Source organism: Pimephales promelas, chromosome 4, assembly GCF_988280905.1.
Source record: "Pimephales promelas chromosome 4, fPimPro1.hap1.1, whole genome shotgun sequence".
NCBI classification, from domain to species: domain Eukaryota; kingdom Metazoa; phylum Chordata; class Actinopteri; order Cypriniformes; family Leuciscidae; genus Pimephales; species Pimephales promelas.
Window position 1 is genome coordinate 22,920,710 of NC_142772.1, and position 23,980 is coordinate 22,944,689.

General features: G+C 39.9%; 2 protein-coding genes across 2 annotated transcripts in view; one reads left to right on the forward strand and one right to left on the reverse strand.

The window, feature by feature from the left end:
* The first annotated feature begins 76 nt into the window (after positions 1-76).
* ccnh (cyclin H) lies at positions 77-23,680 on the forward strand. The gene is made up of 10 exons (XM_089130126.1): positions 77-504; positions 699-828; positions 988-1,110; positions 1,208-1,281; positions 1,378-1,588; positions 19,876-20,039; positions 20,120-20,190; positions 21,202-21,304; positions 23,358-23,421; positions 23,496-23,680. The coding sequence occupies exons 2-10, from the start codon at positions 712-714 to the stop codon at positions 23,526-23,528; spliced, it is 960 nt and encodes a 319-aa protein (XP_088986252.1). The 5' UTR covers positions 77-504; positions 699-711; the 3' UTR covers positions 23,529-23,680.
* The window catches only part of rasa1a (RAS p21 protein activator (GTPase activating protein) 1a), a 97,499-nt gene continuing 94,888 nt past the window's right edge, over positions 21,370-23,980 (reverse strand). Inside the window, exon 26 of the mRNA XM_089130124.1 lies at positions 21,370-22,923. Within this exon, the coding sequence (XP_088986250.1) occupies positions 22,875-22,923 (49 nt within the window). The 3' untranslated portion in view covers positions 21,370-22,874. The remainder of the gene's footprint in view (positions 22,924-23,980) is intronic.

Consider the following 23,980-nt stretch of genomic DNA (forward strand, 5'->3'; position numbering starts at 1 on the left):
AATGTCTCCCAATCCTGCTCTCAATTAATTAATATTCATTAATTAATAATCCTTATCAATTAATTAATATTCATTAATTAATATCATTGAGAATATTGACATGATTTGCATAAGTTACCCCCTTGTTAATAAAATCTAATCAAAATAAAACTAAAGTATGTGTTTTTAAATAACTCTAATCTGTAATTTTGGAGGGCGAGATAATAAATAAGGCCATGATGTTAAATAATTACTGGATTGTTCGTTTGACCGGTTCTTTTAAACAAACTATTTGAAAGAACCGACTCAATGAAATGAATCAGACTCGTCATCATCCAAAGGCGCTTAAAGAGTGACGTGATAAACACGCGACGGGTTCTCACGATGTTTGAAAACACGCATGTCGACTGTTGAAATCTTGGTTGACACAAAGATCAGTAGCCGAATCTTTTACAACCATTTGATATTTGTACTGCAATCCTTGATTTAATACACAGTCGGAACATCACCGTGTGCCCAAGAGGGGTGAGATTGAAGCATACTTTTAATGAGAAATGAAAACATTGATTTAGTTAACTGCTTCAAAAATACAGTAGATTAGCTTGAATACTAAAAAGTAGAATATTTATATGTGCATACTTGTCTGCACGAGAGTTACAGGATGCCAAACAACACGTATTTGGTGTGTAATAATCATAGTTGTATTGTTCTATCCACAGCCTAATATTCAACATGTATCACAACAGCTCACAGAAGAAATTCTGGACTTATGATACAGAGGAAACATTAGATAAATTAAGATTAGAAGCTAATCAGAAGTTTTGCTCAAAAGCCCTATCCAGTGGTAAGGTAAGTCACAATTAGGAGTTATTTGTATTCTCTTTGCAAGCTAGTAGACAACACGTTATAATTTTGCTTTTATTATTCACACACTGCATTTCATAGCGAAACAGTAATTTATAGTGTTAACAGCTTGCACCACACATTATATCTTCATCTGTTTTTCAGCCCGGAATAAATGAATCCATGCTTCTTGATGGACGGGAAGAGAAAGTGCTCTTCAGACACTACGAGAAGAGATTGTTAGACTTCTGTGCCATGTTCAAGCCAGTGATGCCTAAATCTGTTGTGGTAATCCTTATCAGTTTTATATACATTATAAGTTCATCCAGTTCTGTTCTGTTTTTTTTTTTAAAGGTTTTTAACTAAACTTTTTAATGTTTTTCAGGGAACAGCTTGTATGTATTTTCGAAGATTCTATTTAAACAACTCTTTAATGGAATATCACCCTCGGACAATAATGTAAGCGTATCCACGGAGACTGAAATAAATCGTAAGATCAAGTTTTTTTTATTTGTTAGATTTTGCAGTTCTGACCTTTACAACTTACCTTTGCAGGTTGACATGTATATATCTCTCCTGTAAAGTGGATGAGTTTAATGTCTCCAGCACTCAGTTTGTGGGGAACATTCAGGACAGCCCAGCGGGACAGGAGAGAGCTCTAGAACAGATTCTGGAGTATGAGCTGCTGCTTATCCAACAGCTCAATTTTCATCTAGTTGTTCACAATCCGTATCGGCCCTTGGAGGGTTTTCTGATTGACATGAAGGTGAGCTTAAAGCCTGGTTGCAGACAGTCCCACTCCAGATGCACACCATTGGCTTAGCCTTAGGCAATGTTATTATGTTCAGTGTTGGGAATAGCTATCTACAAGTAGCAACTCTACTAATTAAACCTTTTTCAGTAGCTTGACAGTTGCTCAGTTGCTTTGAAAAAAATGTAGCTTTTCTGTTAGCTAACTACTTTTTACAGCAAGTAGTGTGGTAGCTCGACCAAATACATTCAGTTTTGCGTTTTGACAAACCTGCAATGCATTGAAGCAGTATAGTGTTGTCGTCTTATTAGATCACAATCTAAAATTGGGCATTCAGTGATTTGTAAATATATCAATAAATCAACAACGAATGTCATTTATCGATTACTCTTGCTGAGCATGGGAAACTTCCACGAGCCGCATCAAATTACAGAACTGAATAATGTATTCTGATGGAAAAAAAATACTCTAAGAATATTTGGGGAAACGGAGTGAGCTGTTGGGGGAGGTGTGTGATCCAAGCTGCCCAAAACATGAGAATTCTTTATTTTAAACTTAAAAATAATGCGTAAGCGTAATGTTTAACATGGTTTGCCTGTCAGGTCATACCCGGCGCTATGGGCGGGCCTTAGGGGGCCGGGCCCGCCTACGGAGCGCCTGTGCCCCCCTCTCCATGCAATTTGCAATTAATACATTTTAAAAAGAAATTTATTTTAAAAATAAAAATAATGTATTGAATAACTCATGCGGAGATTCCACTCCCAAAAACGTCGACTTTTTAGTACTCTTCTTAAGTTGCACCAGCCCTGACACAATGCTAAATCATAAAACAGATATGTACAATAACATTACGATATCCTTTAATCGATTTAAATAGTTATTGATTTAGGTTTATGTGGTCGTTCAATTACGCCTTTATATTTGTATTAAACGTGAATGTAAATAATGGTCCAGGGGTAGAACTTTTGCCAAGCGTGCCAGAGATTCTGGGTTCTAATCCGTTCTAATAACATTTTTTTTCCATCAAAACTGATTATGTTTATCAGTGGTTGTATATCAGGCACAGACAAAACATCTTCAGAACATTTTGTGTTTTAATTTCACCGTAATGAATAGAGTCTCTCCACAACGGATTGCGCGTCCGAGTGAAGACTGTGCGCAAGCCAATAAAAAAAACACATTAGCCTATCCGCGCCAGCGGCAACGAGCATTAATTTGAACAGTTGATTTTAAAAACACATTTCAGCGCTAGATCGTCTCTTATTTAAAAAACGAACGAAACGAATGCTCTGCTAGTTAACTGAAGATGTTTTGTTTATTTGAATTGGTACATTCGTGCCGGAATGTTTCAAAAGTGGTGGGTACAATATCGACGGGGGGGACATATCCCACCCGCAAATTACGCCTGGTACTTGAAATCGGCGTAATAGTTGGTTTTTGTCCTATAGAAAAATGTATTGGATGTCATAATTAGGCCCCCCCTACAATATTAAATGCCCGTCCATTGGTTTGTTTCTGCAGCCGGCTCTGCTCATGGCCCTCTATCAGAATCCAGAGTTTTGGGCAGATTGGAGAAACTTAATTTTTCGCCCAAAAAAAAAAAAAAACGTAAGGGGTACCACTGTCGTTTTTTTTTTTCGGGCCGAATTTTTGAGTTTCGATATCTCAGCTCTGGAAGGAGCTAGAGCCTCCATTTTTGCACTCAGGTCTAAGTCTCATGGCCCTCTATCAGAATCCAGAGTTTTGGGAAGATTGGAGAAACTTAATTTTTCGCCCAAAAAAAAAAAACGTAAGGGGTACCACTGTCGTTTTTTTTTCGGGCCGAATTTTTGAGTTTCGATATCTCAGCTCTGGAAGGGGCTAGAGCCTCCATTTTTGCACTCAGGTCTAAGTCTCATGGCCCTCTATCAGAATCCAGAGTTTTGGGAAGATTGGAGAAACTTAATTTTTCGCCCAAAAAAAAAAAACGTAAGGGGTACCACTGTCGTTTTTTTTTTCGGGCCGAATTTTTGAGTTTCGATATCTCAGCTCTGGAAGGGGCTAGAGCCTCCATTTTTGCACTCAGGTCTAAGTCTCATGGCCCTCTATCAGAATCCAGAGTTTTGGGAAGATTGGAGAAACTTAATTTTTCGCCCAAAAAAAAAAAAAAACGTAAGGGGTACTTTTTTTTCGGGCCGAATTTTTGAGTTTCGATATCTCAGCTCTGGAAGGGGCTAGAGCCTCCATTTTTGCACTCAGGTCTAAGTCTCATGGCCCTCTATCAGAATCCAGAGTTTTGGGAAGATTGGAGAAACTTAATTTTTCGCCCAAAAAAAAAAAAACGTAAGGGGTACCACTGTCGTTTTTTTTTTCGGGCCGAATTTTTGAGTTTCGATATCTCAGCTCTGGAAGGGGCTAGAGCCTCCATTTTTGCACTCAGGTCTAAGTCTCATGGCCCTCTATCAGAATCCAGAGTTTTGGGAAGATTGGAGAAACTTAATTTTTCGCCCAAAAAAAAAAAACTTAAGGGGTACCACTGTCGTTTTTTTTTCGGGCCGAATTTTTGAGTTTCGATATCTCAGCTCTGGAAGGGGCTAGAGCCTCCATTTTTGCACTCAGGTCTAAGTCTCATGGCCCTCTATCAGAATCCAGAGTTTTGGGAAGATTGGAGAAACTTAATTTTTCGCCCAAAAAAAAAAACTTAAGGGGTACCACTGTCGTTTTTTTTTCGGGCCGAATTTTTGAGTTTTGATATCTCAGCTCTGGAAGGGGCTAGAGCCTCCATTTTTGCACTCAGGTCTAAGTCTCATGGCCCTCTATCAGAATCCAGAGTTTTGGGAAGATTGGAGAAACTTAATTTTTCGCCCAAAAAAAAAAAACCGTAAGGGGTACCACTGTCGTTTTTTTTCGGGCCGAATTTTTGAATTTCGATATCTCAGCTCTGGAAGGGGCTAGAGCCTCCATTTTTGCACTCAGGTCTAAGTCTCATGGCCCTCTATCAGAATCCAGAGTTTTGGGAAGATTGGAGAAAATTAATTTTTCGCCCAAAAAAAAAAAAAAACGTAAGGGGTACCACTGTCGTTTTTTTTTCGGGACGAATTTTTGAGTTTCGATATCTCAGCTCTGGAAGGGGCTAGAGCCTCCATTTTTGCACTCAGGTCTAAGTCTCATGGCCCTCTATCAGAATCCAGAGTTTTGGGAAGATTGGAGAAACTTAATTTTTCGCCCCAAAAAAAAAAAAAACGTAAGGGGTACCACTGTCGTTTTTTTTTCGTGTCGAATTTTTGAGTTTCGATATCTCAGCTCTGGAAGGGGCTAGAGCCTCCATTTTTGCACTCAGGTCTAAGTCTCATGGCCCTCTATCAGAATCCAGAGTTTTGGGAAGATTGGAGAAACTTAATTTTTCGCCCAAAAAAAAAAACGTAAGGGGTACCACTGTCGTTTTTTTTTCGGGCCGAATTTTTGAGTTTCGATATCTCATCTCTGGAAGGGGCTAGAGCCTCCATTTTTGCACTCAGGTCTAAGTCTCATGGCCCTCTATCAGAATCCAGAGTTTTGGGAAGATTGGAGAAACTTAATTTTTCGCCAAAAAAAAAAAAAAACGTAAGGGGTAGTACCACTGTCGTTTTTTTTTTCGGCCCGAATTTTTGAGTTTCGATATCTCAGCTCTGGAAGGGGCTAGAGCCTCCATTTTTGCACTCAGGTCTAAGTCTCATGGCCCTCTATCAGAATCCAGAGTTTTGGGAAGATTGGAGAAACTTAATTTTTTGCCTAAAAAAAAAAAAAACCGTAAGGGGTACCACTGTCTTTTTTTTTTCGGGCCGAATCTTTGAGTTTCGATATCTCAGCTCTGGAAGGGGCTAGAGCCTCCATTTTTGCACTCAGGTCTAAGTCTCATGGCCCTCTATCAGAATCCAGAGTTTTGGGAAGATTGGAGAAACTTAATTTTTCGCCAAAAAAAAAAAAACGTAAGGGGTACCACTGTCGTTTTTTTTTTCGGCCCGAATTTTTGAGTTTCGATATCTCAGCTCTGGAAGGGGCTAGAGCCTTCATTTTTGCACTCAGGTCTAAGTCTCATGGTCCTCTATCAAAATCCAGAGTTTTGGGAAGATTGGAGAAACTTAATTTTTCGCCCCCAAAAAAAAAAAAACGTAAGGGGTACCACTGTCGTTTTTTTTTCGTGTCGAATTTTTGAGTTTCGATATCTCAGCTCTGGAAGGGGCTAGAGCCTCCATTTTTGCACTCAGGTCTAAGTCTCATGGCCCTCTATCAGAATCCAGAGTTTTGGGAAGATTGGAGAAACTTAATTTTTCGCCCAAAAAAAAAAAAACGTAAGGGGTACCACTGTCGTTTTTTTTTTCGGGCCGAATTTTTGAGTTTCGATATCTCAGCTCTGGAAGGGGCTAGAGCCTCCATTTTTGCACTCAGGTCTAAGTCTCATGGCCCTCTATCAGAATCCAGAGTTTTGGGAAAATTGGAGAAACTTAATTTTTCGCCCAAAAAAAAAACAAAAAACGTAAGGGGTACCACTGTCGTTTTTTTTTTCGGGCCGAATTTTTGAGTTTCGATATCTCAGCTCTGGAAGGGGCTAGAGCCTCCATTTTTGCACTCAGGTCTAAGTCTCATGGCCCTCTATCAGAATCCAGAGTTTTGGGAAGATTGGAGAAACGTAATTTTTCGCCAAAAAAAAAAAAAACGTAAGGGGTACCACTGTCTTTTTTTTTTCGGGCCGAATTTTTGAGTTTCGATATCTCAGCTCTGGAAGGGGCTAGAGCCTCCATTTTTGCACTCAGGTCTAAGTCTCATGGCCCTCTATCAGAATCCAGAGTTTTGGGAAGATTGGAGAAACTTAATTTTTCGCCCCAAAAAAAAAAACGTAAGGGGTGCCACTGTCGGTTTTTTTTTCTGGCCGAATTTTTGAGTTTCGATATCTCAGCTCTGGAAGGGGCTAGAGCCTCCATTTTTGCACTCAGGTCTAAGTCTCATGGCCCTCTATCAGAATCCAGAGTTTTGGGAAGATTGGAGAAACTTAATTTTTCGCCCAAAAAAAAAAACGTAAGGGGTACCACTGTCGTTTTTTTTTTCGGGCCGAATTTTTGAGTTTTGATATCTCAGCTCTGGAAGGGGCTAGAGCCTCCATTTTTGCACTCAGGTCTAAGTCTCATGGCCCTCTATCAGAATCCAGAGTTTTGGGAAGATTGGAGAAACTTAATTTTTTGCCAAAAAAAAAAAAAACGTGAGGGGTAAAACTGTCGTTTTTTTTTTCGGGCCGAATTTTTGAGTTTCGATATCTCATCTCTGGAAGGGGCTAGAGCCTCCATTTTTGCACTCAGGTCTAAGTCTCATGGCCCTCTATCAGAATCCAGAGTTTTGGGAAGATTGGAGAAACTTAATTTTTCGCTAAAAAAAAAAAAAAACGTAAGGGGTACCACTGTCGTTTTTTTTTCGGCCCGAATTTTTGAGTTTCGATATCTCAGCTCTGGAAGGGGCTAGAGCCTCCATTTTTGCACTCAGGTCTAAGTCTCATGGCCCTCTATCAGAATCCAGAGTTTTGGGAAGATTGGAGAAACTTAATTTTTTGCCCAAAAAAAAAAAAAACGTAAGGGGTACCACTGTCGTTTTTTTTTCGGGCCGAATTTTTGAGTTTCGATATCTCAGCTCTGGAAGGGGCTAGAGCCTCCATTTTTGCACTCAGGTCTAAGCCTCATGGCCCTCTATCAGAATCCAGAGTTTTGGGAAGATTGGAGAAACTTAATTTTTCGCCCAAAAAAAAAAAAAAAACGTAAGGGGTACCACTGTCGTTTTTTTTTCGGGCCGAATTTTTGAATTTCGATATCTCAGCTCTGGAAGGGGCTAGAGCCTCCATTTTTGCACTCAGGTCTAAGTCTCATGGCCCTCTATCAGAATCCAGAGTTTTGGGAAAATTGGAGAAACGTAATTTTTCGCCAAAAAAAAAAAAAAAACGTAAGGGGTACCACTGTCGTTTTTTTTCTCGGGCCGAATTTTTGAGTTTCGATATCTCATCTCTGGAAGGGGCTAGAGCCTCCATTTTTGCACTCAGGTCTAAGTCTCATGGCCCTCTATCAGAATCCAGAGTTTTGGGAAGATTGGAGAAACTTAATTTTTCGCTAAAAAAAAAAAAAAACGTAAGGGGTACCACTGTCGTTTTTTTTTTCGGCCCGAATTTTTGAGTTTCGATATCTCAGCTCTGGAAGGGGCTAGAGCCTCCAGTTTTGCACTCAGGTCTAAGTCTCATGGCCCTCTATCAGAATCCAGAGTTTTGGGAAGATTGGTGAAACTTAATTTTTTGCCCAAAAAAAAAAAAAACGTAAGGGGTACCACTGTCGTTTTTTTTTCGGGCCGAATTTTTGAGTTTCGATATCTCAGCTCTGGAAGGGGCTAGAGCCTCAATTTTTGCACTCAGGTCTAAGTGTCATGGCCCTCTATCAGAATCCAGAGTTTTGGGAAGATTGGAGAAACTTAACTTTTTGCCAAAAAAAAAAACAAAACGTGAGGGGTACCACTGTCGTTTTTTTTTCGGGCCGAATTTTTGAGTTTCGATATCTCAGCTCTGGAAGGGGCTAGAGCCTCAATTTTTGCACTCAGGTCTAAGTGTCATGGCCCTCTATCAGAATCCAGAGTTTTGGGAAGATTGGAGAAACTTAATTTTTCGCCCAAAAAAAAAACGTAAGGGGTACCACTGTCGGTTTTTTTTTCGGGCCGAATTTTTGAGTTTCGATATCTCATCTCTGGAAGGGGCTAGAGCCTCCATTTTTGCACTCAGGTCTAAGTCTCATGGCCCTCTATCAGAATCCAGAGTTTTGGGAAGATTGGAGAAACTTAATTTTTTGCCCAAAAAAAAAAAAACGTAAGGGGTACCACTGTCGGTTTTTTTTTCGGGCCGAATTTTTGAGTTTCGATATCTCATCTCTGGAAGGGGCTAGAGCCTCCATTTTTGCACTCAGGTCTAAGTCTCATGGCCCTCTATCAGAATCCAGAGTTTTGGGCAGATTGGAGAAACTTAATTTTTCGCCCAAAAAAAAAAAAAACGTAAGGGGTACCACTGTCGTTTTTTTTTTTCGGGCCGAATTTTTGAGTTTCGATATCTCAGCTCTGGAAGGAGCTAGAGCCTCCATTTTTGCACTCAGGTCTAAGTCTCATGGCCCTCTATCAGAATCCAGAGTTTTGGGAAGATTGGAGAAACTTAATTTTTCGCCCAAAAAAAAAAAACGTAAGGGGTACCACTGTCGTTTTTTTTTCGGGCCGAATTTTTGAGTTTCGATATCTCAGCTCTGGAAGGGGCTAGAGCCTCCATTTTTGCACTCAGGTCTAAGTCTCATGGCCCTCTATCAGAATCCAGAGTTTTGGGAAGATTGGAGAAACTTAATTTTTCGCCCAAAAAAAAAAAACGTAAGGGGTACCACTGTCGTTTTTTTTTTCGGGCCGAATTTTTGAGTTTCGATATCTCAGCTCTGGAAGGGGCTAGAGCCTCCATTTTTGCACTCAGGTCTAAGTCTCATGGCCCTCTATCAGAATCCAGAGTTTTGGGAAGATTGGAGAAACTTAATTTTTCGCCCAAAAAAAAAAAAAAACGTAAGGGGTACTTTTTTTTCGGGCCGAATTTTTGAGTTTCGATATCTCAGCTCTGGAAGGGGCTAGAGCCTCCATTTTTGCACTCAGGTCTAAGTCTCATGGCCCTCTATCAGAATCCAGAGTTTTGGGAAGATTGGAGAAACTTAATTTTTCGCCCAAAAAAAAAAAAACGTAAGGGGTACCACTGTCGTTTTTTTTTTCGGGCCGAATTTTTGAGTTTCGATATCTCAGCTCTGGAAGGGGCTAGAGCCTCCATTTTTGCACTCAGGTCTAAGTCTCATGGCCCTCTATCAGAATCCAGAGTTTTGGGAAGATTGGAGAAACTTAATTTTTCGCCCAAAAAAAAAAAACTTAAGGGGTACCACTGTCGTTTTTTTTTCGGGCCGAATTTTTGAGTTTCGATATCTCAGCTCTGGAAGGGGCTAGAGCCTCCATTTTTGCACTCAGGTCTAAGTCTCATGGCCCTCTATCAGAATCCAGAGTTTTGGGAAGATTGGAGAAACTTAATTTTTCGCCCAAAAAAAAAAACTTAAGGGGTACCACTGTCGTTTTTTTTTCGGGCCGAATTTTTGAGTTTTGATATCTCAGCTCTGGAAGGGGCTAGAGCCTCCATTTTTGCACTCAGGTCTAAGTCTCATGGCCCTCTATCAGAATCCAGAGTTTTGGGAAGATTGGAGAAACTTAATTTTTCGCCCAAAAAAAAAAAACCGTAAGGGGTACCACTGTCGTTTTTTTTCGGGCCGAATTTTTGAATTTCGATATCTCAGCTCTGGAAGGGGCTAGAGCCTCCATTTTTGCACTCAGGTCTAAGTCTCATGGCCCTCTATCAGAATCCAGAGTTTTGGGAAGATTGGAGAAAATTAATTTTTCGCCCAAAAAAAAAAAAAACGTAAGGGGTACCACTGTCGTTTTTTTTTCGGGACGAATTTTTGAGTTTCGATATCTCAGCTCTGGAAGGGGCTAGAGCCTCCATTTTTGCACTCAGGTCTAAGTCTCATGGCCCTCTATCAGAATCCAGAGTTTTGGGAAGATTGGAGAAACTTAATTTTTCGCCCCAAAAAAAAAAAAACGTAAGGGGTACCACTGTCGTTTTTTTTTCGTGTCGAATTTTTGAGTTTCGATATCTCAGCTCTGGAAGGGGCTAGAGCCTCCATTTTTGCACTCAGGTCTAAGTCTCATGGCCCTCTATCAGAATCCAGAGTTTTGGGAAGATTGGAGAAACTTAATTTTTCGCCCAAAAAAAAAAACGTAAGGGGTACCACTGTCGTTTTTTTTTCGGGCCGAATTTTTGAGTTTCGATATCTCATCTCTGGAAGGGGCTAGAGCCTCCATTTTTGCACTCAGGTCTAAGTCTCATGGCCCTCTATCAGAATCCAGAGTTTTGGGAAGATTGGAGAAACTTAATTTTTCGCCAAAAAAAAAAAAAAAACGTAAGGGGTAGTACCACTGTCGTTTTTTTTTTCGGCCCGAATTTTTGAGTTTCGATATCTCAGCTCTGGAAGGGGCTAGAGCCTCCATTTTTGCACTCAGGTCTAAGTCTCATGGCCCTCTATCAGAATCCAGAGTTTTGGGAAGATTGGAGAAACTTAATTTTTTGCCTAAAAAAAAAAAAAACGTAAGGGGTACCACTGTCTTTTTTTTTTCGGGCCGAATCTTTGAGTTTCGATATCTCAGCTCTGGAAGGGGCTAGAGCCTCCATTTTTGCACTCAGGTCTAAGTCTCATGGCCCTCTATCAGAATCCAGAGTTTTGGGAAGATTGGAGAAACTTAATTTTTCGCCAAAAAAAAAAAAACGTAAGGGGTACCACTGTCGTTTTTTTTTTCGGCCCGAATTTTTGAGTTTCGATATCTCAGCTCTGGAAGGGGCTAGAGCCTTCATTTTTGCACTCAGGTCTAAGTCTCATGGTCCTCTATCAAAATCCAGAGTTTTGGGAAGATTGGAGAAACTTAATTTTTCGCCCCCAAAAAAAAAAAAACGTAAGGGGTACCACTGTCGTTTTTTTTTCGTGTCGAATTTTTGAGTTTCGATATCTCAGCTCTGGAAGGGGCTAGAGCCTCCATTTTTGCACTCAGGTCTAAGTCTCATGGCCCTCTATCAGAATCCAGAGTTTTGGGAAGATTGGAGAAACTTAATTTTTCGCCCAAAAAAAAAAAAACGTAAGGGGTACCACTGTCGTTTTTTTTTTCGGGCCGAATTTTTGAGTTTCGATATCTCAGCTCTGGAAGGGGCTAGAGCCTCCATTTTTGCACTCAGGTCTAAGTCTCATGGCCCTCTATCAGAATCCAGAGTTTTGGGAAAATTGGAGAAACTTAATTTTTCGCCCAAAAAAAAAACAAAAAACGTAAGGGGTACCACTGTCGTTTTTTTTTTCGGGCCGAATTTTTGAGTTTCGATATCTCAGCTCTGGAAGGGGCTAGAGCCTCCATTTTTGCACTCAGGTCTAAGTCTCATGGCCCTCTATCAGAATCCAGAGTTTTGGGAAGATTGGAGAAACGTAATTTTTCGCCAAAAAAAAAAAAACGTAAGGGGTACCACTGTCTTTTTTTTTTCGGGCCGAATTTTTGAGTTTCGATATCTCAGCTCTGGAAGGGGCTAGAGCCTCCATTTTTGCACTCAGGTCTAAGTCTCATGGCCCTCTATCAGAATCCAGAGTTTTGGGAAGATTGGAGAAACTTAATTTTTCGCCCCAAAAAAAAAAACGTAAGGGGTGCCACTGTCGGTTTTTTTTTCTGGCCGAATTTTTGAGTTTCGATATCTCAGCTCTGGAAGGGGCTAGAGCCTCCATTTTTGCACTCAGGTCTAAGTCTCATGGCCCTCTATCAGAATCCAGAGTTTTGGGAAGATTGGAGAAACTTAATTTTTCGCCCAAAAAAAAAAACGTAAGGGGTACCACTGTCGTTTTTTTTTTCGGGCCGAATTTTTGAGTTTTGATATCTCAGCTCTGGAAGGGGCTAGAGCCTCCATTTTTGCACTCAGGTCTAAGTCTCATGGCCCTCTATCAGAATCCAGAGTTTTGGGAAGATTGGAGAAACTTAATTTTTTGCCAAAAAAAAAAAAAACGTGAGGGGTAAAACTGTCGTTTTTTTTTTCGGGCCGAATTTTTGAGTTTCGATATCTCATCTCTGGAAGGGGCTAGAGCCTCCATTTTTGCACTCAGGTCTAAGTCTCATGGCCCTCTATCAGAATCCAGAGTTTTGGGAAGATTGGAGAAACTTAATTTTTCGCTAAAAAAAAAAAAAAACGTAAGGGGTACCACTGTCGTTTTTTTTTCGGCCCGAATTTTTGAGTTTCGATATCTCAGCTCTGGAAGGGGCTAGAGCCTCCATTTTTGCACTCAGGTCTAAGTCTCATGGCCCTCTATCAGAATCCAGAGTTTTGGGAAGATTGGAGAAACTTAATTTTTTGCCCAAAAAAAAAAAAAACGTAAGGGGTACCACTGTCGTTTTTTTTTCGGGCCGAATTTTTGAGTTTCGATATCTCAGCTCTGGAAGGGGCTAGAGCCTCCATTTTTGCACTCAGGTCTAAGCCTCATGGACCTCTATCAGAATCCAGAGTTTTGGGAAGATTGGAGAAACTTAATTTTTCGCCCAAAAAAAAAAAAAAACGTAAGGGGTACCACTGTCGTTTTTTTTTCGGGCCGAATTTTTGAATTTCGATATCTCAGCTCTGGAAGGGGCTAGAGCCTCCATTTTTGCACTCAGGTCTAAGTCTCATGGCCCTCTATCAGAATCCAGAGTTTTGGGAAAATTGGAGAAACGTAATTTTTCGCCAAAAAAAAAAAAAAAACGTAAGGGGTACCACTGTCGTTTTTTTTCTCGGGCCGAATTTTTGAGTTTCGATATCTCATCTCTGGAAGGGGCTAGAGCCTCCATTTTTGCACTCAGGTCTAAGTCTCATGGCCCTCTATCAGAATCCAGAGTTTTGGGAAGATTGGAGAAACTTAATTTTTCGCTAAAAAAAAAAAAAAACGTAAGGGGTACCACTGTCGTTTTTTTTTTCGGCCCGAATTTTTGAGTTTCGATATCTCAGCTCTGGAAGGGGCTAGAGCCTCCAGTTTTGCACTCAGGTCTAAGTCTCATGGCCCTCTATCAGAATCCAGAGTTTTGGGAAGATTGGTGAAACTTAATTTTTTGCCCAAAAAAAAAAAAAAACGTAAGGGGTACCACTGTCGTTTTTTTTTCGGGCCGAATTTTTGAGTTTCGATATCTCAGCTCTGGAAGGGGCTAGAGCCTCAATTTTTGCACTCAGGTCTAAGTGTCATGGCCCTCTATCAGAATCCAGAGTTTTGGGAAGATTGGAGAAACTTAACTTTTTGCCAAAAAAAAAAACAAAACGTGAGGGGTACCACTGTCGTTTTTTTTTCGGGCCGAATTTTTGAGTTTCGATATCTCAGCTCTGGAAGGGGCTAGAGCCTCAATTTTTGCACTCAGGTCTAAGTGTCATGGCCCTCTATCAGAATCCAGAGTTTTGGGAAGATTGGAGAAACTTAATTTTTCGCCCAAAAAAAAAACGTAAGGGGTACCACTGTCGGTTTTTTTTTCGGGCCGAATTTTTGAGTTTCGATATCTCATCTCTGGAAGGGGCTAGAGCCTCCATTTTTGCACTCAGGTCTAAGTCTCATGGCCCTCTATCAGAATCCAGAGTTTTGGGAAGATTGGAGAAACTTAATTTTTTGCCCAAAAAAAAAAAAACGTAAGGGGTACCACTGTCGTTTTTTTTTCGGGCCGAATTTTTGAGTTTCGATATCTCAGCTCTGGAAGGGGCTAGAGCCTCCATTTTTGCACTCAGGTCTAAGCCTCATGGCCCTCTATCAGAATCCAGAGTTTTGGGAAGATTGGAGAAACTTAGTTTTTCGCCCAAAAAAAAAAAAACGTAAGGGGTACCACTGTCGTTTTTTTTTCGGGCCGAATTTTTGAATTTCGATATCTCAGCTCTGGAAGGGGCTAGAGCCTCCATTTTTGCACTCAGGTCTAAGTCTCATGGCCCTCTATCAGAATCCAGAGTTTTGGGAAGATTGGAGAAACTTAACTTTTTGCCAAAAAAAAAAACAAAACGTGAGGGGTACCACTGTCGTTTTTTTTTCGGGCCGAATTTTTGAGTTTCGATATCTCAGCTCTGGAAGGGGCTAGAGCCTCAATTTTTGCACTCAGGTCTAAGTGTCATGGCCCTCTATCAGAATCCAGAGTTTTGGGAAGATTGGAGAAACTTAATTTTTCGCCCAAAAAAAAAACGTAAGGGGTACCACTGTCGGTTTTTTTTTCGGGCCGAATTTTTGAGTTTCGATATCTCATCTCTGGAAGGGGCTAGAGCCTCCATTTTTGCACTCAGGTCTAAGTCTCATGGCCCTCTATCAGAATCCAGAGTTTTGGGAAGATTGGAGAAACTTAATTTTTTGCCCAAAAAAAAAAAAACGTAAGGGGTACCACTGTCGTTTTTTTTTCGGGCCGAATTTTTGAGTTTCGATATCTCAGCTCTGGAAGGGGCTAGAACCTCCATTTTTGCACTCAGGTCTAAGCCTCATGGCCCTCTATCAGAATCCAGAGTTTTGGGAAGATTGGAGAAACTTAATTTTTCGCCCAAAAAAAAAAAAAAACGTAAGGGGTACCACTGTCGTTTTTTTTTTCGGGCCGAATTTTTGAATTTCGATATCTCAGCTCTGGAAGGGGCTAGAGCCTCCATTTTTGCACTCAGGTCTAAGTCTCATGGCCCTCTATCAGAATCCAGAGTTTTGGGAAGATTGGAGAAACTTATTTTTTTGCCCAAAAAAAAAAAAACGTAAGGGGTACCACTGTCGTTTTTTTTTCGGGCCGAATTTTTGAGTTTCGATATCTCAGCTCTGGAAGGGGCTAGAGCCTCCATTTTTGCACTCAGGTCTAAGTCTCATGGCCCTCTATCAGAATCCAGAGTTTTGGGAAGATTGGAGAAACTTAATTTTTCGCTAAAAAAAAAAAAAAAACGTAAGGGGTACCACTGTCGTTTTTTTTTTCTGGCCGAATTTTTGAGTTTCGATATCTCAGCTCTGGAAGGGGCTAGAGCCTCCATTGTTGCACTCAGGTCTAAGCCTCATGGCCCTCTATCAGAATCCAGAGTTTTGGGAAAATTGGAGAAACTTAATTTTTCGCCAAAAAAAAAAAAAAACGTAAGGGGTACCACTGTCGTTTTTTTTTTTTTCGGGCCGAATTTTTGAGTTTCGATATCTCAGCTCTGGAAGGGGCTAGAGCCTCCATTTTTGCACTCAGGTCTAAGTCTCATGGCCCTCTATCAGAATCCAGAGTTTTGGGAAGATTGGAGAAACGTAATTTTTCGCCAAAAAAAAAAAAACGTAAGGGGTACCACTGTCTTTTTTTTTTTCGGGCCGAATTTTTGAGTTTCGATATCTCAGCTCTGGAAGGGGCTAGAGCCTCCATTTTTGCACTCAGGTCTAAGTCTCATGGCCCTCTATCAGAATCCAGAGTTTTGGGAAGATTGGAGAAACTTATTTTTTCGCCCAAAAAAAAAAAACGTAAGGGGTACCACTGTCGGTTTTTTTTTCTGGCCGAATTTTTGAGTTTCGATATCTCAGCTCTGGAAGGGGCTAGAGCCTCCATTTTTGCACTCAGGTCTAAGTCTCATGGCCCTCTATCAGAATCCAGAGTTTTGGGAAGATTGGAGAAACTTAATTTTTCGCCCAAAAAAAAAAACGTAAGGGGTACCACTGTCGTTTTTTTTTTCGGGCCGAATTTTTGAGTTTTGATATCTCAGCTCTGGAAGGGGCTAGAGCCTCCATTTTTGCACTCAGGTCTAAGTCTCATGGCCCTCTATCAGAATCCAGAGTTTTGGGAAGATTGGAGAAACTTAATTTTTCGCCCCAAAAAAAACAAAAAACGTAAGGGGTACCACTGTCGTTTTTTTTTTCGGGCCGAATTTTTGAGTTTCGATATCTCATCTCTGGAAGGGGCTAGAGCCTCCATTTTTGCACTCAGGTCTAAGTCTCATGGCCCTCTATCAGAATCCAGAGTTTTGGGAAGATTGGAGAAACTTAATTTTTTGCCCCAAAAAAAAAAAACGTAAGGGGTACCACTGTCGTTTTTTTTTCGGGCCGAATTTTTGAGTTTCGATATCTCAGCTCTGGAAGGGGCTAGAGCCTCCATTTTTGCACTCAGGTCTAAGCCTCATGGCCCTCTATCAGAATCCAGAGTTTTGGGAAGATTGGAGAAACTTAGTTTTTCGCCCAAAAAAAAAAAAAACCTAAGGGGTACCACTGTCGTTTTTTTTTCGGGCCGAATTTTTGAATTTCGATATCTCAGCTCTGGAAGGGGCTAGAGCCTCCATTTTTGCACTCAGGTCTAAGTCTCATGGCCCTCTATCAGAATCCAGAGTTTTGGGAAAATTGGAGAAACGTAATTTTTCGCCAAAAAAAAAAAAAACGTAAGGGGTACCACTGTCGTTTTTTTTCTCGGGCCGAATTTTTGAGTTTCGATATCTCATCTCTGGAAGGGGCTAGAGCCTCCATTTTTGCACTCAGGTCTAAGTCGCATGGCCCTCTATCAGAATCCAGAGTTTTGGGAAGATTGGAGAAACTTAATTTTTCGCTAAAAAAAAAAACAAAAACGTAAGGGGTACCACTGTCGTTTTTTTTTTCGGCCCGAATTTTTGAGTTTCGATATCTCAGCTCTGGAAGGGGCTAGAGCCTCCATTTTTGCACTCAGGTCTAAGTCTCATGGCCCTCTATCAGAATCCAGAGTTTTGGGAAGATTGGAGAAACTTAATTTTTTGCCCAAAAAAAAAAAAAAAACGTAAGGGGTACCACTGTCGTTTTTTTTTCGGGCCGAATTTTTGAGTTTCGATATCTCAGCTCTGGAAGGGGCTAGAACCTCCATTTTTGCACTCAGGTCTAAGCCTCATGGCCCTCTATCAGAATCCAGAGTTTTGGGAAGATTGGAGAAACTTAATTTTTCGCCCCAAAAAAAAAAAAACCGTAAGGGGTACCACTGTCGTTTTTTTTTCGGGCCGAATTTTTGAATTTCGATATCTCAGCTCTGGAAGGGGCTAGAGCCTCCATTTTTGCACTCAGGTCTAAGTCTCATGGCCCTCTATCAGAATCCAGAGTTTTGGGAAAATTGGAGAAACGTAATTTTTCGCCAAAAAAAAAAAAAAAAACGTAAGGGGTACCACTGTCGTTTTTTTTCTCGGGCCGAATTTTTGAGTTTCGATATCTCAGCTCTGAAAGGGGCTAGAGCCTCCATTTTTGCACTCAGGTCTAAGTCTCATGGCCCTCTATCAGAATCCAGAGTTTTGGGAAGATTGGAGAAACTTAATTTTTTGCCCAAAAAAAAAAAAAACGTAAGGGGTACCACTGTCGTTTTTTTTCGGGCCGAATTTTTGAGTTTCGATATCTCAGCTCTGGAAGGGGCTAGAGCCTCCATTTTTGCACTCAGGTCTAAGCCTCATGGCCCTCTATCAGAATCCAGAGTTTTGGGAAGATTGGATAAACTTAATTTTTCACCCAAAAAAAAAAAACGTAAGGGGTACCACTGTCGTTTTTTTTTCGGGGCGAATTTTTGAGTTTCGATATCTCAGCTCTGGAAGGGGCTAGAGCCTCCATTTTTGCACTCAGGTCTAAGTCTCATGGCCCTCTATCAGAATCCAGAGTTTTGGGAAGATTGGAGAAACTTAATTTTTCGCTAAAAAAAAAAAAACGTAAGGGGTACCACTGTCGTTTTTTTTTCGGCCCGAATTTTTGAGTTTCGATATCTCAGCTCTGGAAGGGGCTAGAGCCTCCATTTTTGCACTCAGGTCTAAGTCTCATGGCCCTCTATCAGAATCCAGAGTTTTGGGAAGATTGGAGAAACTTAATTTTTTGCCCAAAAAAAAAAAACGTAAGGGGTACCACTGTCGTTTTTTTTTTCTGGCCGAATTTTTGAGTTTTGATATCTCAGCTCTGGAAGGGGCTAGAGCCTCCATTGTTGCACTCAGGTCTAAGCCTCATGGCCCTCTATCAGAATCCAGAGTTTTGGGAAGATTGGAGAAACTTAATTTTTTGCCCAAAAAAAAAAAACGTAAGGGGTACCACTGTCGTTTTTTTTTTCTGGCCGAATTTTTGAGTTTTGATATCTCAGCTCTGGAAGGGGCTAGAGCCTCCATTGTTGCACTCAGGTCTAAGCCTCATGGCCCTCTATCAGAATCCAGAGTTTTGGGAAAATTGGAGAAACTTAATTTTTCGCCAAAAAAAAAAAAAAACGTAAGGGGTACCACTGTCGTTTTTTTTTTTTTCGGGCCGAATTTTTGAGTTTCGATATCTCAGCTCTGGAAGGGGCTAGAGCCTCCATTTTTGCACTCAGGTCTAAGTCTCATGGCCCTCTATCAGAATCCAGAGTTTTGGGAAGATTGGAGAAACTTAATTTTTCGCCCAAAAAAAAAAAAAACGTAAGGGGTACCTCTGTCGTTTTTTTTTCGGGCCGAATTTTTGAGTTTCGATATCTCAGCTCTGGAAGGGGCTAGAGCCTCCATTTTTGCACTCAGGTCTAAGTCTCATGGCCCTCTATCAGAATCCAGAGTTTTGGGAAGATTGGAGAAACTTAATTTTTCGCCCAAAAAAAAACAAAAAACGTAAGGGGTACCACTGTCGTTTTTTTTTTCGGGCCGAATTTTTGAGTTTCGATATCTCAGCTCTGGAAGGGGCTAGAGCCTCCATTTTTGCACTCAGGTCTAAGTCTCATGTCAGGTGCTTTGACAGATGCGTGTGCTGTTTAAAGTGTGATACGTTTCCTCAGTGCGTGGCGCCCAGCTACAGCTCAGGACCTTGTTCAAAATCCTGCAGCGCCACAGAGTGTACAGTTTTATATTAAATTCTCTTTTATTTGTCTCAAATCTTCTTAATTGAAAATTGCTGATGTTATTAGATTTTCAGATGATATTCTCAAATGATTCCGTTAATGAACAGGTTAAGGAACATGTATTTAATTGTACAGTACAATCATAACATAGTACAGACTGTTCTGACATTCCATCCTATCCGTCAGATTGTCCTACCAAGGCTTACTGCGCATGCGCACATCAATAATACGTCATTTTTGTCACGCTGAACAACACGCCCATAATATTTTACTACTTGTGCGAGATCTTCTTCATCTGAGGTAAGTTTTTCACTATTTTTGTCAATTATTACTATACAAAGATATATAGCAGTAATGAGAACTGTTTACTCTCACATTCATACAAAGCAAATTCATATTAGCATTTTTTTTCATGAAAACATTAACGTAAAATCATTCTACTCGTTTATTTCATACTGGTAGGACAATCTGATGAGGCATTTTGCAACGTAAAATCATCCTATCGTTTATTTCATAGGACAATCTGAAGAGGTAACGTTACTTTGCACTGTAAAATCACCGTAGAATCACAGATCGACAGAACACAGACATTATCTTAATTCCATAATGTCCTTAAACATTGACAATATTGCTGGCCATAAACAGATGCGATTTATAGTCCAGTGCGACTTATGTTTTTTTGTGTTTTTTTCATGACACATTTTTTGACTGATGCGACTTATAGTCCGGATAAAATGGCACTTTAAATTTTATGAGTAGCTTGTCAAGCTACAGGTTCAGAGTAGCTTCCCCAATACTGATTATGTAGGGGTGCTCAAACTGCACCAGTGATGCAGAGATTAGGCACTTCATTTTTAAAAGTTGCTAAATAGATCATTTAAGGAAATTTGAATGCATGGTTTCTGTATTCTTAGACCAGATACCCTTTGTTGGAGAACCCAGAGATACTGAGAAAAAGTGCTGAAGACTTTCTCAACAGAGCAGCAATGACAGACACTGGACTCCTCTTCTCTCCATCTCAGATCGCCCTCACAGCCATCCTCAACAGTGCAACACGTGCTGGCCTGAAGATTGAGGCGTAGGTTTCTCCTTCAGCATTCAGAGATTCTAACACTTGAGATGGCATGATGTAATTTTTTTTTATATATATATTTTCAGATATTTGACCGAATGTATGGGGCTTAAAGAGGATAAAGAGACACTCTCTAAGTTGTATGAGTCAATGAGACGTAAGTATATTCCCCCCTTTTTTACTGTTAACATGTCTTTAGATAAGAGATTCTTAAAGCAACACTAAGTACAAATTTTTACTTTAAAGCTGCAGTCTGGGTTTTTTCCTCTGTATACGCAAAGTGGACTGTCTTTATAAAATATCTTCTTATTAAACTGTCTCTACACTTACTAAGTTCTCAATGCTTTGGTTTGCATGTAGGGACCCATCATTATGTTACTGTGTTAGCGTGGGGCTATTTTGAGCCTTGTTAGTGGTATTAACTAGTGATTTTTATTTTTCATTACTCAATGTCATTTATTTTACAAATCTCAGAGAACAGTTGACTAGGTACCAGTGTGTTATTAGACCAAAGGTTCATTTTGCGCCGGAGTTCTCCTTTAATGCAAACTAGCACTCAAACTTCTACTAGTATAAAAATCTTAAGCCGCAGAACTGTTTTCAACATTGATTAGAAATGTTTGATGAGTTCCAAATCAGTATATTAGAATGATTTTTGAAGGTGCATGTGCCACTGAAGACTAGAGTAATGATGCTGTAAACTGTGTAGCTTTGCCACCACAGGAATAAATGACATTGTAATTGGTGAGCGAGACTTCTTTCAAAAAACATCTTTAAAAATCTTACCAAACCCAAACTTTTGATGGTAGTGTATGTCATACATCAGGTGGTTTGATTGCCTGTTCTGTTGTGGTGTTTTTGTCTTATTTAGTGCCTGGTAAGAATAATCGGTAACGCTTCCTTTTACGGTACAGTACTTACAGTGTACTTACCTAGAAAGTACTGGCTAATATAAGGTAAGTACATGGAACAGGGGTAGGTTCAGGGTTAGTATTGGTTATTACCCAGTAATTGTAGTTACTAAAATAAGTACATAGTATTTACATGGGTAACTGGACAGTAAAAATAAAGCGTTACTGAATAATCTTTGGATTATCAATCATTTGTTATTGGTACATTCAAGGAAACCATATACGTGTAATTAATATTGTGTCTGTTTTCATTATAGGAATAACAAGTCTTATGAAAGTGTATGAGCTTCCCAGAGCTGAGGAGGTTGATGCCTGCAAACAGAAACTGGAAAGGGTTCATGCTGAATTTGCTACAAACTTGTGAGTATTTGTGGAGAAAATAAAATGACAGTACTTAGATTTTAGAGTTTTAAAGCACACAAAACTAATCATACTAAGAGTTTTATTCAGCCAGGTTAGTCACTTGGTGTTTTGTATCTAAGATGCAAAAGTGTTTTTTTTTTTTAAGTAAAAAATATAAAAATAAAAATACATGAGCTACCTGAAATACAGAAAAAAAGGTAAATCTGCGTCATGCTTTTCATAGATTTGCTGGGTCACAAAATGCAGCTAAATGTACCGTAGAGAATCCCTACATCAACTGTAGATGAAAACAGGAAATGGGTACAAAGAGAGCTGTTTCAAGTCAGTGGTAGTGAATATACACCTTATACTAACATAAAGGTAACTGGGTATATTACCATGATTTTAGGACACAGTACAATGATTAAACCAGTTTTTTTGGACGCATACCATGGCAATCTTTCATTACAATGGTGCATGTTAGAGTACCATGGTATTAGCATTAGATCTCACCACTGTACAATGGTACCAACCAAGCACTTTTTTGTAAGGGTGTCAATAAGTACAGGACAATGCTACTATCTGTCCAAAAAAAAAAATAATACATTGTAGAATCATCTAAATTAAGTTTTTGCGGTTTTACATATTTCAGGGAATAATACACATCAAGAAAATGCCAAATTAACTCAAGCAAGTCTGGCAAACACGAACAGGCTGTTATAATAAAATAATAGAGTTTGAAAGTCAATAGGTCTTTCTTTTAGAATGTGAAATGAACCAGGAAGTTCATAATCCACTCGGCCCATTCTGGTGAAAAGCTATAAAATTTAATTTGAGCTGGAGTTTGTTGCTGTTGCTTCGGTGGAAGAACAAAGGGGGCAGGTTATTAAAAGTGGACACATGCAACAATCTTGTGTAATCTATCCTCCGAAATTGAATCGGTCTCACTGATCTGCTCATGTATCACACAAACACTGGTTTGGAGATAAAAGCCAGGATGCAGCATCTTGTCAAGCGAAGCGGTTCAGAAGGTAAGATAGGAATCAGTTGCTATCTTTAGGATCTATCTAAGCCTACCTGCACCTGAAACCGCGGTCGAAAACAGGAAAAGGTTGTGCGGTAGAGTTGAGTGTAGAGACGGTTTTTAAGGCTTGCACCTGACGTGCATCTTGCTTCCCTGATGGTCAAGAGCAATGCAGTGCCAAAGTTCTTGCTTGCTACAGATAGCAGTCTAGCGCTCACGGTTCCCAGGTCGGTTCTACCAGCGGGAAGCAAAGTCGGACAGATCCATGTTGATTTTGCAGGTTGGGTAAACAAGCATTTCTGATTTGCTCAATTTTGGTTATTCTCTTGGAGTGTTCATGATTTTCAGTCTTAGAAGACCCACGACATACTTTTCGACGGACGTAACCTCTAACCATCTATTTGATGGCTTATCTGTGAATTCAAGTTTTGAATCAAGTTGGTTTGAGAGATTGGCAGTGTGTTGCCTATCTAGAGTCCGAGCAAAACTTGGTTCGTGCATCCACCTTCTTCCTTTGCATCTGATGAGAACAAGTCTTGCTTTCTTTGCTACCAATCTTTTCTCTCAGAGGATCTGGATTGTGGTGGCTACAGCCATAAAGGTACATTCAGTTCTGCAAAATAAAGACAAAATTAGGCATGGTGACCTTTCAGGATTATGCAAGTCTTGAACGATTTATTGAGCCATAAGAAATTTCAAGCGCTTTCAGAAGGCCGTGGCATCGTAATGCCTACATGCAATGCATCACCTTGTTTCTCACCCGTGTGCGCTTAAGATTTCGTTATTCACAATTTTATATACAAATATTCATTTTTTTTAAATGGCTACCTGATACTTTTCTGTTGAGGTTATAGTTAAACAACAAATTGACAGACAGAAAAAAACCATCTATGATCTTGATCTATAACTACAGTTATGAGCTACAGCACTAGTTAGCATGCTTGGATGTGTGTGAGGGATGAGTCGCCAAATACAGTCACTAAATAAATGCAGTCTTCAGATGATAAGTGTATGGTTCTGATGCTTTCCTCTGTCCACGGCCTTCAGGAAAAGAAAACATGGATATGAAGATGACGATCACGTTGTGAAAAGGCAGATGGTTGCTGAGGAAGTAAGTTTAGATTGGTTCCTCAAATGCACATCTTCATGTTGCCACTTGAAGCTTATGGATTTTCTGTTTTGCAGGAATGGACTGATGAGGATTTGGATGCATTATGATGGAATTGTTTTTAAATCAGCAACATCGTCGACAGTTGTTTCATGAACGGGTTGAGTGATTCCTTTTGACACTTGCTGTTCTCAAACTAAATTGTAAATACTTAAGCAAAATGTTGTCTTTTACTTCTCTAAAAATAAAATATTTTTTTTTACTACCATAAGCTTTTATCCAAGAGTGACAGTTAAATTTGTATATTGTTTCCAGGAAATATTTCCCAAGTGCTGTTTGTCTGAACTTTATATTCACCAAATACTGAAAAAAAGGGTTTCACGGTTTCCACAAACTTATGCAGCACAAATGTTAATAATAAAAAATGTATGTTTTTTAAACACCAAATCAGCATGCTTTCTGAAGGATCATGTCATGGGACACCGAGGACTAGAGTAATGGCTGCTGAAAATTCAGTTTTGTCACAGGAATAAATGACATTTTAAAATAGAGTAATATTAAA

What these genes read in the sequence shown, in the direction of transcription:
- ccnh (XM_089130126.1), top strand. Translation starts at nt 712, where the DNA reads ATGTATCACAACAGCTCACAGAAGAAATTCTGGACTTATGATACAGAG. An exon ending in GTTGTATGAGTCAATGAGAC is followed by an intron (nt 20,191 to 21,201) that starts GTAAGTATATTC and finishes TTTTCATTATAG; the next exon opens with GAATAACAAGTCTTATGAAA. An exon ending in GGCAGATGGTTGCTGAGGAA is followed by an intron (nt 23,422 to 23,495) that starts GTAAGTTTAGAT and finishes TCTGTTTTGCAG; the next exon opens with GAATGGACTGATGAGGATTT.